This window comes from Stegodyphus dumicola, chromosome 12, assembly GCF_044657685.1.
Source record: "Stegodyphus dumicola isolate Sdum_Otavi_A_Nest chromosome 12, ASM4465768v1".
Classification (NCBI taxonomy): domain Eukaryota; kingdom Metazoa; phylum Arthropoda; class Arachnida; order Araneae; family Eresidae; genus Stegodyphus; species Stegodyphus dumicola.
The window spans coordinates 5,599,145-5,616,070 of NC_140779.1; the positions used below are offsets into that span (position 1 = coordinate 5,599,145).

Below are 16,926 nucleotides of genomic sequence, written 5' to 3' on the forward strand. Positions count from 1 at the left end.
CCTGCTGTGAAATTCTTACGTTTTGTTAATTTCACTCGAAATATGTAACGTGTAGAAAAATATTTTGCAGAAAAACTTTGCTTTTTTAATCTTACATGAATCCATCATGTTTTATTGAATGCATATGGTTATATACATATTGAATACGTATGGTTATATAAAAGGCATAAAAGTGTTAAATGAAGCCAATGTATGGAAAATAATTAGAGTTGAAATGAAGTATTTTTGTTATATATTGTGTTTATTTTGCTGTCTATTTATGTGAATAATGAATTTTTTTTTATTTCTTTAATACCTAGGTAAAATTTTCAAGTTTGACATGGGCACAGCCAATTTTTGAAGTTTTTCAAAAGCACCAAAAGGAACTAACTAATGCATTACGCATAAAAAAGCGGGAAATGGAGAAAAGTGTGAAGCCTCCACCCATAGAGACATATTCTGAAGAAAAAATTTTAAAAACAGAGGTTAAATTTTGTAGTTTTAAATAAATATAAATGCAGAAGCCAAAAAAATAATTAATTAAGAAAACATTTTGAAAATGATCTGTATCATCCTTAACAAGTGCACTATTTCAATTTACTGCTATAGTTGTTCATTATTATCTAAATCCATTATGCAAATTTACACATTAAATGCATTTTATTTGTAGTCCGAAGAACTGATATCTGAAGTAAAGAAACTGTTAACTAAAGTTGTGGAGCTGCAAAGAAATGAAATCCAAGTTATGGAGCAGGAATTAAATGCTGATAAAAATGTTTCTCATCCTTTGACTGAATTTAATAATGTACGTTTTCTTTCCTACATTTTTTTTTTTTTTCCTTGCGTTTACACATATTATGTAAATTTCTTCTGAATTATTTTTGTTTATTTATTTATTTACTTTTAAATTTGGATATCATCTAAATGGTGACCTAACTTAATTTAGTTATTGTATCTGGCTGGGAAGCTTCTAAAAAATCATTTATTATCCTCTGGTAGGAAACACACCAGATGTAATTTTTTTCTCCAATTTAAATACCACACTTTTGTATCCAGTAGTAAATAAAGGTGAATTTTTACAAGTCTATAATTAAAGCTGCACTGTCTGCAAGGAGCACTTCTTAAGGGAAAAGGTGTTATCACTTACCACAAGATTATTTGATCCAAAAATTTTATTAAATTTTACAAAGAGTAAACCATTGTGTATATTTCTTTTATAGTAAATGAATAATTTTCTCTATTCTTATTAATTTTTTGTTATAAAAGTGATTAGCTATTATATTTTATTTTCTTGTATTGGCCATGCACCAAGTGCAGATGGTAATGCTTTAGCATTGTGAAAAGACCACACAAAGTTAAAAAAATCGTGTGTGGTCCCCTCACAGTTTGCAATGTAAAGGCCAATGGCAGTCAAGTTGAACCTTTGCACCTTTAAGAGGTGTGAGATAACATGCTATACATTACAGAAGCAATTACTTGTTCAGTAATGTTACCGTTTAGCATTACGAAAGTTGTAATTTCACCACTATTCTAGAGGACTGCCATCTAGAGCACTGTGTCTGTCATCAAAGCCAATTTAGGTGACTGACCAGCCAATTGTTTTGCAGCTCCTCTGATATCGCCTTCAATTACACTAAATCAGAGGACATAACATGCAACAGAAAAACCAAAGGGGCATGATTAATTTAGTATGTAAAATGTACCAGGTAAAGCATATACAACAAAATGCTCTAAAACTCTAACTTAAGACTATTGCTGCTAGCAAGATCTTTGCACAATGAAGACAGTCAAGTTATTTAACTTACTATTGAAAGACATTTCTATGCATTTAAATATTTATTATTGATGCTGTTATTAGTGTTAAAATATTTAATTCCTCAGAGATTTGCAATAACTATGTTTGTCTTTATTGTTGTAATTGCAAATGCAACCATGCAACCAGTCACCCCAACACTTTTCATTCAGTTTTTGTAAAAGATTCTTTGCACAATTCCTTGAGAGTTCATTTCTGTGTAAGTAATGTTATAAATTTCATTATTTTACAAAACCAGATCTATTGAGTGGAAACAGACTTATTACATTTCAAACATCTTTCTTAGTCTTGAGAATATAATACTGAACATAGTCTAGACATTTTAAGATCAGAGGCATGATAACCAGAGCCAGTTATATGTCTCAGGATCTTCTCTTCATGATCTAGAAAATTGTGTTTCTCGAAATTCTTCTGCAAAATTATGTTTCTTATGTTCACTGAAAAATTTGCATCGTTGAAGGTTTTCCTAATAGCATCTGTATGGCTGAGAATATCATTACATTTAAAGAATACAAGATCATGCATGTATAATTTCTGTAGAGAATTATGAGTTGCTAATTCAGAAGTCAAACAACAAAAATCAGCGTTATATTTACAAAATTTTCACAGGACTAGTTTCGATGGTTTTACCGAACCACCATCTTCAGCTGGTTTTTGTTGTTTGGCTGGTTCAGCTGGTTCAACGCTGATTTTTGTTGTTTGACTTCTGAATTAGTATTTATTCGGCGTGTTATTGTGTCTTAATTATGAGTTGATTCAACTATACAAATAGTTGCAGAAGCCTTCAGACTAATCATCGCATCAAACAAATATTTTTTCAATGCATAGTAAATATATCAAGTCTTGCATATTGGAACTATGGGAATTTATCAGTATTCACACAGTAAATACTGAAGTAATTATGAACATATATTTTTCAGTGTTATATAGTATCAGTTTCAGTTTAAGAGTGCAAACTGCAAAATTCAGTATATAACATCATAAAGACATTCTTTTAAATATGCAAACAATGAGATGTGCTTTATTACTTTCTGTTAGAGAAATTAAGCATGGTAACAATGGTTCTTTTTTCTCTTAATCCATTTTCCATTTCAGAGCCTTCAACACAATGTTGCCTTTCTTTTTGGAGAGGGGGAGGAAGTGTCAAAAATGAGCAAATTCCGTTTCTTCAAATAATTCATATGAGTTAAAGCAAGAGTTTCTTCAGAATTAATGTTGTACCTTTTTCTTGAGTTTATAGTTCAAAGGGAACTATCCATACTATCAGCATTCAAACTTTTTTTTATGTATCACTCTGATGTTAGCAACTTCAGCTTTGAAATCTTTTATCTTATTTTGTGTATAAGTTTACTCTTGTCTGCGTTTTGAACTATGTAGTGATGTATCTCCTCTTCTGTGCTATGGTGCGAACAGCTATCTATCTAGCATAAACTCTAGTGTTATCTGATGTGAACAGAATTCTTATTTTAAACTGTATTTACACTGGAGAGGGGAAAAAGGGGGACAGTTCTGTATCTCCTGGGCTTATTGATGAAATTCAAATTGCATTTTTCATGCCTCGAAAGCGCAACTTAAGATACGTATTAGATTTCTATATAGCATTATTCTAACATAGGTATTTTGACACAAAATCGGACTTTTACTGAAATAACACATAATTTTTTTCCATATTTCAATTCTACGACCCAAATTACGCTAGATATTAAATTTTGTAGTTTTGGTGCGAAATTTTTGAAGAAATTAAAAAATGTATCTTGCCGGATTGTTTTCAGTTTGTGCCAAGAATAATTCACTTGACGGAATTCTTAATCTATAGTAATCTACTTACTTTCCTTATTTTTCATTGATGCACGACAGGAAAAAAAGTCCATCGTTCATTCTTTCTAATAAAAGTGCGTGAACCACATTCTCGTTATTATCGCTTATATTAAATACGCCAAATTTCAAAATGCACCAAAATGTAAATTCACATATATCTTCCTAAATTTTGAATAAAAAACTCTAATTTGTTGCAGATATTCTTGGAAATGCATCTATTTTAAGATGATGTTAAAAATTTTATAGGTTAAAATTCAAAATATTTTTCGAAAAATTTAAATAAAATATTTAAAATCAAGATTATCAAGAAAGTTCGATTTAGTGTCAAAAATACCTATATTAGAACAATGCTATGTATAAATCTAATACATATCCTAAATCCTACTTTTGAGACATGAAAAATGGAAGCTGAATTTCGTCAATTGCCCCAGTAGAACGGGAGATATAGAACTGTTCCTCCCTTTTTTTTCCCACAGTGTACAATTTTCTTCCATTATAACAAGAAAAATAACATTTATATTAGAAGTTTCCCACAGTTCTCTACAATGAGCAGGGCAAGAGTTCAAAATTTATTTCTTTCTATTATGATAAAAAGAGGTCCTTTTTAACAGCAGAAGTCAAGCTATTGTGATCAAATGGCATATCTTCTGTTGCAGAAACTTCTGTGCCATTGTGTTATTTAATTGAAATTTGATTTTCAAGTTGTTCAAATAGCTAGATACTGATTTCATATGCCTTCAAGGGCTAAGATGGCATTAATTTAAGAACTTTTCTTAGCCAACTATGAATATATCTGTATGGCATTTCAAAAGAATTAACACCCCTGGATGGTTAGGAATTTCTTGATATTGCTCATATGAGAAATTATATATCCTGATCCTAATTTACATATTTTCCTCCTAAAGCCTTTGATCTTCACGTAAAAATCACGGCTTTAAATGACTAATTCCACAAATTCATTCAGGCTGGAAGTTGTCCAAATTGTTAAATTTTGATTGTTGTCAAATCTTACTCCAAATTGTATTCCCCTTTTCTCAAAACCCTACAATTGCATTCTTTTGGACCCATGCATTGAACAAAATCCAGCCTCTTTGAAGGAATATTTACTTTCTCAAGTATTTAACCCACACCACATACTGTTTCCTTTATAGCTTGTCCATTAGGTGTACCATTGTTTGAAAGGCTAGGACAAATCTTCGAATAAGTGACTTCAAAAGATAAGAGCATTGCACATGTATCTTTTAGGTTTCTTAGTGGAGAACTGGATGCACGTTATATGGCAAATATACGTCAAAATTAAAAAGTGTATCTTGAAATTAAAAATACATGTTATACATCGGTGCACATTACACGACGAAAAATACAGTAATTAGAGCTTTTGGTTTTGATATCAGAAAAGCAATGTCATGCTTCTAGTTGCATATAGCTTTTTGTATTTCATAATCTCTCTTTCTTTTTCTTTTAGTCTTTACAGCCTGTTGTCCTGTGGAAGAAAATTGTGGCAAGTGCTGCAAATTTAAAGAAAACTGGCATCAAATTTGAAATGAAATCTAAAAAGGTAACAAATTTGTGTAAGAAATGTTGTTTTAGTTAAGTAACTATTTTTGAAAGATTTTTTATTTCTAATTATGTAATTTTCTGTTTCTTAATGTATATTAAATTTTTAAAATGTGGAATAGTAAATGGCAAAGCACCATTAGCACTGAATTAAATGTATTATATATATATATATATAGAAACAAATTTAAAAATAAATAAAATAAACAATTGTAACTTAATAGTAATATATATTGGGCTGTTGAAATAATGATAAATGGCAAAGCTCCATTGGCAATGAATGAAAATGCAAACAAATATAAATAAAAACCAAAAAAATTATTGCAGTACATGTTGTGCTTTTGAAATAATCTTATGACCATATTTAGTTATTAATACTAAGATAAGTACATGTGTTTTAGCTTAGTAAAGTAATCCCTTGCAGTGAAACATGATCTCCTAAGATTTTTGGATAGTTTTATTGTATTTAGTATATTAATGCAAACTTTAAACTACTCAACAAACCAAAGGTTCACTCAAAAATTAAGTCTAATCCTGCTAGTATTGCTCCCAAGAAGGAGAGAAAAGCCCATGCCATTTGAAGAAAACCTTGAATTATTTGATATTTCAAATGTTTGTTTGTTATATTCTGTTGATTTTTCAAATATTATGTTTGTTATAAAACTGTTAATTTTTACTTCCCTGTAAGAAGTAAAGGAAGTACTGTAATCTCAAAAAATTTCAGGTATATATTTTAATGGAAATGTCCATTTTGATTATTTTTGTGTGTGATGTCTCTACCTATGGGTAGAATAAACAACTGTTTCCCCCCCCCAAATAGAGTTTATTGTAATGTCTGTGCATGCATACCAATGTATGTATGTATCTTGCATAACTCAAAAATGATCATCCATAAAATTTCAAAATTTTGTATATGTGACTGATATACCATCTAGTTATGCACCTCCCATTTTTATTGCAAATGTCAGTACTAAATATATATATATACCCTCCCGATAACTTGGCTAAAAAGTCTATAATATATTTTCTCGCTCCTTCCAGCATGCCTTCATTCTGTAAAAAGTAGCACACTCAGCCCGTATATGAGAGGTCTAGTTTCAAGTCCCAGTGAGGTCATAATGTGTATTTTTCACCTATTCTGCTTCAAAATATGTAATGACTCCTTAATGGAATCTGAACTAGAAGGTGGTGGACAATTAATTCGTCACCAACAGGATTTGGTGATTGGGTCCCCTAATCCCCAGCTGTCTTTAAAGAGGGGGAATATATAAGGTATTTTCTCCCTTCTTCTAGCATACCTTCGTGGGGTAAAAGTACCTTCCTCTAGTTAATGAATGTCAAATAAAACTATATATATATATATATATATAGTTTTGAGTAATAAGAGAATGTAATTTTTAAAGTGGTCTTCCAGGTCCTATATTTATATTTGAGAAAATTTTATATTCATTATGAAAAAGTGAAATTATAAGAAGTTTGACTCCCATACAATAAAAATTGACTCGGGTATTTTCTTTCAAAATTTACAATTTTTAATGTCATTTTCAGCTTGCCTTGAGTTATCAGTTAGTTAAGTTAGAATTCAAGGAAATAAGTTGAAATAAAGTGCAGCAAAATCTGTGTATAATCTAATAGGCCATACAAGGAAGTCATTTGGTGTTCATATCAGATTTTTTTTTTATGTTTGGCATTGCTTACATATATAACACTTACTCTGTTTTATGGCATTTAGAGCAGTAGCAATGTAGTTGTTGATAAATACATGTTTCAGTTGTTGATAAATATATGTTTCATTGTTTAAACATATGATCTAAGCTTATGATATAGTTAAATACACTGCACTACTAGGCAGTAGTGGCTAGTGGGTTATTTCAGCAGAGGCTCACAAAAACAAAAAACACAAATTTTATTTCTTAGAATGGAATATAATAAAACCACTATCTTTGACCATTTAAAAAGAAGTTTGTCTTTTTTGTCATCATGGACTTTTATCAAATGTTCTTTAAGTTAGAAGGTTTCATTAACTTATTTAACAAAGTTTTGTTGGACAAAAGGCACATTGGTAGAGTACTATTTCCTGGTAACTGAATAAAGTCGTATTTTAAATGTTCAACACTATATTGTCTGCAATTTTTCTCTGGCTTACTTATACTGTTATCTGTAAAAAAAAGGTCATAAATTTAAGGTATAAGAAAATAAAACAAATTATTTCTTTGCCAAAAAATTTTTTTTTTAATTTTTATTTTGAAAATGGAATGCTAAAAGTAACTCTAACTATTTAAAGTGTAAAATTTTAAGCATCACATATTATATAGGTATGCATTTTTTTCCTAACTTCTTATTTTTTTAAGAAAAATAAATAACTCAATTGTTATAAAAAATTAATAACTAAATTTTCTATTCATAAATATAGTATAATTTTTTATGAATTAATTTTAACAAAAGTATAACATTGCTTAAATTAATTTACTATGCAAGAAGATATCAATTTTATTCAAAAGTATCTATTAAATGTAATTATACTTAGATAACGTACACTATCTTAATAATAACACAAAAAACTACATTGATTTTTGTTCAAAAGTAGGAAAATTTGTTGCCTCACTTCACATCACTCACAAACCAAACTAAATTATTGATTAGATACATGATTCTTTCATTGTGTCATATTTTAGACAAGTTATTGCATGTAGCAGCAAGAATCCAAGAATCCATTACTATTTAAACTTGCATGTGTAAATATTTAAATAACCACTACAGTTGGCCCAACTCCCATCGTGCAATGCTTATCAGTGCTTGTATAGTAAGAAACTTTCATAATAATGAAAATGGATCACAATACTATGTATCACTCTCTGTATTATAGAATAGGATATACAAAATTTCCTGTTCTGTAGCAGAGACAGGGTGTCCCATCAAGACCACTCAAACTCTGCACAGCCACATTCCTCGCTTGGAATACATTAAAAATGCCTGAAGAACTGTACCTGTACAACCCATAGTTTTCAAGACAAATGTGAAAAGAAAGTATGACATAATACCTGAAGTGAGAAAAAACTGAAAACAAGAATAGAACTATTTGCATTATGTTTGCATAGGAAGATGTTCAAAATGTTCACTAATCATATCAAAGTATGCATGCATAGAATGACATCAAACCATAATTTGAATCATATTTATCAGGAATACAAATAAGTCTCTACCGTTTTTATCAAAAATTGGGCATTTATCATGAAGGACCAGTACATTATGTTTTATTCAAAGTATTGACCATTGGTAGCCACTACTTTTTCTCCATCTTTCTAGCAGCATGTGGATACTGCCTCTGAAGAACCCTTCATCTTTCAAGGCTATCCACAAATTAACCTAATTTTTGATATCTTCATATAATGTGAAGCCCTGTTGAGACAGGCCATTTGTGATCAATTAAAACAAGTTGTAATCAGAAGGAGCAATGTTTGATAAATACACACGGCAAACTTCTCATTTGGGTGTTTCCGAGTAGATTTTGATCAGCTTTGCAACATGTGGATAAGCATTGTCATGTAGCAGAATAAATTTGTCATGTCTGTAGTAGTAGTGGGCACATTTTTCTTTGAGTGCTCGACACAATCTCATCATCAGTTGTGTTGGGTAGAGAGCTCCAGTAATGATCTGATTCAATTTAAGCAACTCATTATACATGAAACCAAGTTGATCACACCATATACACAACAGGGTTTTTTTCCATGCATATTTGACTTGGCTGTTGATGTTGAAGCATGACCAGTTAGTCCCCATAATTACTTCTTTGGATTATCTTAGTGGATCTAATTTTCATCGCCAGTGACTATACGAGCCAAGAAACCTTTTCACTTATGCCTTGAAACAGCATTTCACAAGTGAAAAACTGCCATTCAACGTTTCTCACCTTCAGTTTATATAGAACCCAGTTCTTTGCTTTTGAATCATTCGATGATTTTAAACCAGGGCTGTGGAGTCGGTAGGGAAAATGACTGACTCCAACTCCCAGAATTTTAAAGACTCCGACTCCCTCATATATATATATATATATATATGTGTGTGTGTGTTATGTTATGTAGAAGTGAGGGGGCCACCTAATATTTACCCTAAGTAACCACACACTAACTAGAAAACTAACAACATTCTGGTATCATTCCTTGAGTCATGATGGAAATTGTGACTCCAGTGAGCACTACAAGTACTGCCACCGGCGGCGGTATCAACGGTACTCCTAACCTTTCGGCATTAATTAGCTCAAGTAAAAGGGATTAAATTACATAATATACATTGTGATATACATAGTTGTGCAGGTGCATATTTTCAAGATGTATCTATTGTAGTGGGTACAGGCAGCATGTTTTAGGACATTATATATTGCATTAGAAACAGGCGTGATGTTCCCACGTTACAAATCCTTTTTGTAAACATGATCTGTTTACTATCAGAATTAATTAAGAACTATAAAATTGTTTACAAAGCTTACATTTAAGTACTGTTGTAAAGTTGTGCTGAAACTTTAACAGCTCAATTTTGATGATTCATTATGTGCTGTAACATATGTTTTTATGTTAATTGATTTTCAGAAATTATATTATTGTCTAGCAGTACATTGCTATTTTCATGTAAAAATTTATCATGACATTATAAATTGTGGTGGCTAGAAGCAACTTATTTCTAGTGTATAGATCATGCCTACAATCATGACTTGTTTACATCATTTTTTTACAAACAGCTATCAAAATTTGAGAAGAATATAAAGTAATAAAAAAGACATAAATAAATAAGTCTGAAAAACAAAACAAAAAAAGCTTCATCTGCATACTTATGCATACTACGTACTTTTAGATATATCTGCGTACATATGCTGATACATTGACAACTTATTTTTGTCAGTTGATTGTATGCAAGTTCATGTGTTTTTACAATAATTAATTTACATGAATTGCAGTCTATGATACATTACATTCTTGATTCTTTACCAACTCAATGCTCGCTATTTATTATATGTATTCACTTATCAGGTAATTGGTGACCTTATGTTACATAGAAATGTAGGGGCCATCTATTATTTACCTGAAGTAAACAGATAGAAGCCCCTGACCGTACTTGTGAGTGACCTATTTTGTGCTTCATGTGGTTTGCAGTGCTTATTTCTTCCTATAAAGGTACACCCGCGTACATTATATCTGCATTTAATTGCTTTATTTTGCTATTGCTGGAGCATTTCTTTGAAGGTTAAATTACACTACATAGCTCTTGACTTCTAGCTGCGAAAAAGTCAATAACCCTCGTAATTTTATTCCTCGAGTGCTTATTCTTGACTGCATATCTTAGAAATGGGAATAAATCCTCTTCTGAATTTGGCTTCTTTAGATCAAGGGAATCTGTAAACAGGCAGGAAAATAGATAATGCTCGGGGTGACCCTTTTCACCACATGCACAGGAGTCTGATGAAGAGAGATTTCTTGCATAGAGGTATGTGGGAAAGGGACCGTGCCCTGTGATAAACCACATGATATGTCTGGAGAGATGGATTGGAGGAGAGTCAACTTTGGGGAAGAGGTAGTAAACTCTTCTGCCTGTATTTGCAGCATTTCACCATTGTTGCTATAAGTCTTTAGTTGGGATCTGAAGTTTTAGTTTGAGGTGAGAAGTTGTCCAGGGAATGCTTATTTTCTTGGCATTGATTCCTTGTGCTGCCTCCTTTTCTAATATGTCAGCCTCTTTGTTTCTCTTATGACCAACACGGGCCTTGATCCAGATTAAGAAGTGTTTTCCTTGAGCGTTGGAGGACTTTCTAAGAATTTCCTGAGCTAATGGTGATTTATTATTTAGGTTCGTAAGTGCATGCATTGCCGAGAGACAATCTGTATAGATATAAGTCCTTGGAAAGCGATGATGTGGGCTTACGTTGATTGCCTGCAAAATCCGGAACATTTCCAACTGAAAAACACTATTCTCTTTGTCAAGTTGGATCTTGAAGTCTTTTGTTCAATGGTCACTCAGATATATTTTTATGGCACATCCTTTTTTGTTTATGCCAGAACCATGAGTGTAGATCTTCGGATATAACGCTTGGTATCTATTCTGCCTTATGCATAGTGTGATATTATTTCGGCTAGCTGGGTGTCTTTCATACAGATGAGTCGGTGAGGTGTAGGAGCTGGCAGCTACTATCTCATTTTTAATTTTGCACTCTTTCCCTAGCTGAAGAACTGAAGCCTTTGCATGTTCCTGCTCCGCAACTAAGAATAGGGGGATACTGTTGGTGAGCTGAAACAGTGCAGCATATATATATGTAAACATATATGCATGGGTTACAGCTTATTTTTTTAATATAAAAGAAGTAATAGATGCTACAGAAAAAAAAATTGATGGCATAGCAAATTATTTACATTAATTAACATTTGTTGTGAAAGGGAAAAACAAGAGCCTTTAGATATAAAAATGAAAATTTTATTTTTTCATTTTTATATCTAAAGGCTCTTGGTTTATGATTTTCATTCGCTTTGCTGTAGCCTTTTCAATATTATCCAAAAATATTTCTCAAAATCTAATTCATCACTAGAAGAGGATTGTAGAGAATGACTGTCCTGATTCGAATTCTCCATTTGGTCTGAGAATAATTTCATTCTTAATGAAAGTTCATAGATGGCCTTCTTTATGGTTTAAATTTGTTCGTCATCTAAGAAAATTCGTTGTTTTGGTTGTACATGTTTTGAAACCAGCAAGATCTCATTGTCTAACAAACTAGTTTCTCTTTTCTTCATTGAAGAAATGATTCCTTCTGCAATAAGCCCTCCATTTCAGAAAGAACAAACATCACATTCTTCCATTCTCGCCTCCTGTCAATTCTTCAGATTGCAGCTTTTTTGTGGCTATATGGTGTAAAAAGAAGAGTTTCCAATTCTTCAAGATCATTCCACAGTCTTTCTGTTAGTGCAACATTAGGGTTATCTACTTCTTCTAAAAAAGTTCTTAATTCTAACAACCTCTTTATCATCAAATACGTACTTCCTTATTGCGTTGCTTGATCAATAATTGCTCCTTTTCCTGCTCACTTTCTAAGAGTGGTATCAATTTTGGGAGTTCTTGCTGCTATTCCTGCTTACCAGTGAGATTTGTAACTAAATGAATCAGTTTAATCACTAATGGCAAATATCACATCCATCCTTCTCCCTTATATTTATTTCTTAACATGTCAGTAAAATAGAATATAACTATTTATTAATGTATATAGTTCATAAATAAAAATAATAACTCAGCTTGTCATTAATTTTTTTTTTTTTCAATTCATTTAAATTTCATTTCAGATTCAAACTTTCCAACAAAAACTGGAGTCGGAGTCGACCTGTTTTTAGCAACTCCAGCTCTGACTCCTTTTACCCCAAAATCTGCCCGATTCCGACTCCACAGCCCTGTTTTAAATGATGTGAAATTGCTTGCTCAGTCACTCCTAATGTAAGTGCAAGTTCTACTTGCATTTAGTATGAATCTTCATGCAATAAATGCTTCCAGTTCCACATCTTTATACACTTTCATCCTTCTGCTATGTTCTTTGTCTTTAACATCAAATTCACCATTATTATACTTTTGAAATCACTCACAACAACTTCTCTCACTTGAGGCAGCCTCATCATATGCTTCTACAAGCAATCGATGTGCCTCAGCTGTAGATTTCTTCAAATTAAAGAAGTAAATCAAATGTTTCTTGAAATGATGCTCATTCGTCTCAAAAACTTGACTTTTTGCACAAAAAGATATATGATGCTGATACAAGATCGTTAATATTTCAAGGTTATTGTTCCCAGACATCTGACCTTGTGATATGTTTTACATCAGACAATTTTAAGCATGCTATTTTTTGATCAAATGGCTTAGACTTATTTGTACTCCTAGTAAAAGGCTGCATCTAGTAGTAGGCATTATGTTGAAATGTACAGGGGAAGTATTAGGGGATGTTATATGATATTTAGCAACATATATCTAAAATATGATACATCATCTATGATGAGTTTTTATTCATTTTTATATAGAATCAATAGATTTAAAATGTTAATACATGCTCCCTTTCAAAATTTCGAACCTTTTTTAATATTAAAATAATTTTTTAGTGTAAAACACTATGTTTAAACTCGTAGACGTTAGAGTCTTTAGACTTAGTTCAATAAAAAGGTGATTTGGGTATATTAATTTACAAACAATTTGACAGAAGTATCCAGTTTGTCAACAAACTTCTATTAAACCACTTTAATAGCCTGTTTATTTCCTTTTCATCCTTCTTGGTAAATTTTGTTTTTGATATCAATGTTTATTTACATATTTTAAAACTAGATTATTTTTATAATATTTAAATGCTGCAGCTTTTTCCTCCAATTGCACTTATGAAAACAAACTAGCTTTCATTAGAAAATGTACTGTTTATAGATGGTTATAACATTTAACTGAAACTCGTGTTCTTTTAAAGCGAGGGTGTCACCTAAAGAAAATTTTTCAAATGAAAAAATTTTATTAATAAAATAAAAAATATTTCAAATAAATTTTAAATTTTGCTTACTAAATATTTATGAAAATCTGACATAAACAACAATAACGTAATATCATAAAGCAAAGATCTCAAATTTCTATTTATTGTCTGTCTGAAATCTGAAGTTTGGTACCTGCAAGAGATATTTGTTGGTTACACTTTGAAATTCAAACATACTGATAGCTAAGTATTAAACTCTTAGACTGGCATTTCTTTCAAAACATATTGCCAGGTGACATAATCTTAATGAGTCCTAAATTCTAAAAATTTTCCATCTCATCATCATTTTTCATCAGCTCATTGTTTCACTAAATTCTAAAAATTCTGGCACTGGTAACTTATATCATTTTACATTTATTCTCATTACTCATATTATTAAACAAATGAAATTAGCAGTTTCTTCTATACATATTTTAGAATAACAGAAATCTTTAGTTAAATGAAAACATTCTAAAATAAACAGGAAACTTATTGAGAAAGAAACTGATTACATAAAGGAAAAGAAAATTATTCTTCAAAAGTATATTGTTGAAACATTAACAAATAAGGAGATGGAGCAGTGTCTAGTGGAAACACTGATTAGTTTATTGACACAAACTTGGAAAAAAGAGAAGGAAATTGGTATAAAGTAGTTAAAATCTGTAAAATTTTAAAATTAAAAAAAAAAATGTATAAATATTTTGTCATGTGCTGCTGCTGCAAAGCATATATGTTTATAGATTTTAATGTACAATTATCCTAATATCATTTTAGAATTGATATCGTAAATTATATGTGTGTTATTTTAAATTGTAAAATACTCTTATTTTCTAATTTCAATAGTGCTTTTAAAACAGATATATTTTTAATAAACAATTTTTTTAATAATGATCATCTAAATCTATAATGACTAAGGGTATCTAACTACATTAACTTAATTATTTGTAACCCTTTGAAGTTATCTCTGTATTTTAAGGCAAGTTATCATCTTTTCTTAATCCTTACATTATATTAAATATTCAACACGGAAATGTAAAAATTAACATTAAGTTTTGTTCATTATAGTTAATAAGACTTAAAATAATACAAAACAACTTGCAGCTTATTGGAACTTTATATTAAATACTATATATTAACTGCTGCAACTGCAATATGTGGAGAAATCGAAAACACTTACCAACCATGACAAAGTCACCATTATTACACTTTTAAAACCACTCATGACAACTTCTCTCACTTGAGGCAGTCTCATCATATGCTTCTACTAGCAATCGATGTGCCTCAGCTGTAGATTTCTTCAAATTAAAGAAGTAAATCAAAAGTTTACATCTGTTCCGATCAATGGCTCTCTGTTGACACAGCCATGCTGTGCCATACATGACACAGACAAGGTTCTGTTACGGATTTATGCTATTTATGGTTTTACTTCTCCATTCAACCACTACAACTGACATAAACTTCCAGAGTGATCAAGTACATGATGAAACAAGGCATTCTAAGAAAGAATCAGCATAAAGCTAACAGTTAGTAAAACTTAATGCCATTAATATATCGTATTTCCTCATGTATTTTTGCCCCTGTTTTTTTTAAAACCAGGTTTTAAAAACTATTTACTTAATTTTTTTCTTCCTTTAAGTGTTCAGAGAATGAGCTCCCCTAAATTTTAAAATGGATTCATCCATGTAATGATTGTTTTCACCTTATCAACAAAGAAAAATTCTTGCAAACTACTTGCGAAGGTCACATTGAACCTTTCCTTTTTGACTGTTGAGTTTATGCCAACCTAATACAAGAACCTGTCAATCACAGCAAACATGAATTGACTGCAACATGTCTATGACTTAACAAAGTTGGCTGCATGTTCACCTTCTCTAATTCTTTATGTATGATAAGTCCAAGGAGTAGCTGAGCCAACAGTAAGAATGGGTGAGGTTTAAGTTTAGAGAAGTAGAAATGACAATATTTTATTAGATATTGTAATGTTTATGGAATGCAGGTTTCTTTTAAAGATATAATATTATGATAGTTATCTGTAGTTTATCCATGACTATTATTCAGTTGTTACATTCTTAGCATAACTGCATCCTTCAGAAAAAAAAGGTAGTCACATAATTTTTTGCTATTGATTTTTAAAGGATAAAATTAGTAAAAAGGGGGAATACACAAGGAAATATGAGATAAATGTTCCAAGAAATGTTGTAATTAAATGCTAATTACTTGAAAATTTTTATGAAGATGATTTTATGCTGAACTGTATTTTGTAATTATGTTAGATGTTAGATGATGTTTAATAATAATCCTGTCATACTTACAGGTGTATTTTATTCTTAGAAATGGTATTACAAAAGTGCAGTTCAGATATAGATTACTCAATTCTCGTTTGCTGTTGGGTCCTTATTATTATTTTTTTTCACTGATGACTTTTAAAAGTACTTAATTTCCATTTGCAGAAATGTATATTAGTTTAATGACCTTATGGGAAGATGCATAATAATGAATCAAGCAATGAATCTGTCTTTGTAATGAGGAGAATCTGGACAGAATGTTGCTATTGAAATATGAAATAGATAATGTAGTGCATAATTTTTAAGCATAATTTTTCATAAGTAGTAATACACTTTTTTTGTTTTATTGCATATTTTTTATGATTATTTTAATGCCTCTCAATTGAAGAAAAAATTAAATTTGACGGATTTAATTGCTCGCCATAAAAAAATTCATTTAATATTCTTTTTTCTTTTCTTTTCTTCTTTTTTATAATGACAGTCAGCTTTCAGTAAATCAACTGAGGATCTTTTTTTTAATGCTAAGTTGTTCAAAATGAAAGAACTAAATAATGGAAAGTGCTCGGAAGAAAAATCAAAAAAGAAAATTCTCTCAGAAATAGTAAGTATTGATGTAAAACATCAGATTCTGTTTGTGCTTGTTTTAAAAAAAAGTCTTAAGAATTCTCACCAAATCATGTTTGTCATTGTAATTTCATAAGTATTCTTAAAATTGTGTTTTGATGTTATATGGCAATAAAAAATTTAATTAAAATGTTTTCTTGTCATGTTAACATAAATGGTGTTTGTAACTTTTATTTCCACATAATTTATTGTGTATTTATTTGATGTGTTGTTGCTTTAAATTTGTATGTATTTATTGTAATAATGTTGGAGTTCTTTCTGTCAATAAAGCATTTTTATGATTTTTTCATTAACTTTTTTAAAATATATTATTTGATGCCATGTTATTATTTTTGTAATTT

The 16,926-nt window shown here is 30.6% G+C and overlaps 1 protein-coding gene across 1 annotated transcript in view; it reads left to right on the plus strand.

Moving 5' to 3' along the window:
• The window catches only part of LOC118197442 (uncharacterized), a 576,327-nt gene that overhangs the window by 141,088 nt on the left and 418,313 nt on the right, over positions 1–16,926 (plus strand). The window contains exons 31-34 of the mRNA XM_085827453.1: positions 300–464; positions 650–784; positions 5,076–5,168; positions 16,443–16,562. Coding sequence (XP_085683579.1) covers positions 300–464; positions 650–784; positions 5,076–5,168; positions 16,443–16,562 — 513 coding nt within the window. The remainder of the gene's footprint in view (positions 1–299; positions 465–649; positions 785–5,075; positions 5,169–16,442; positions 16,563–16,926) is intronic.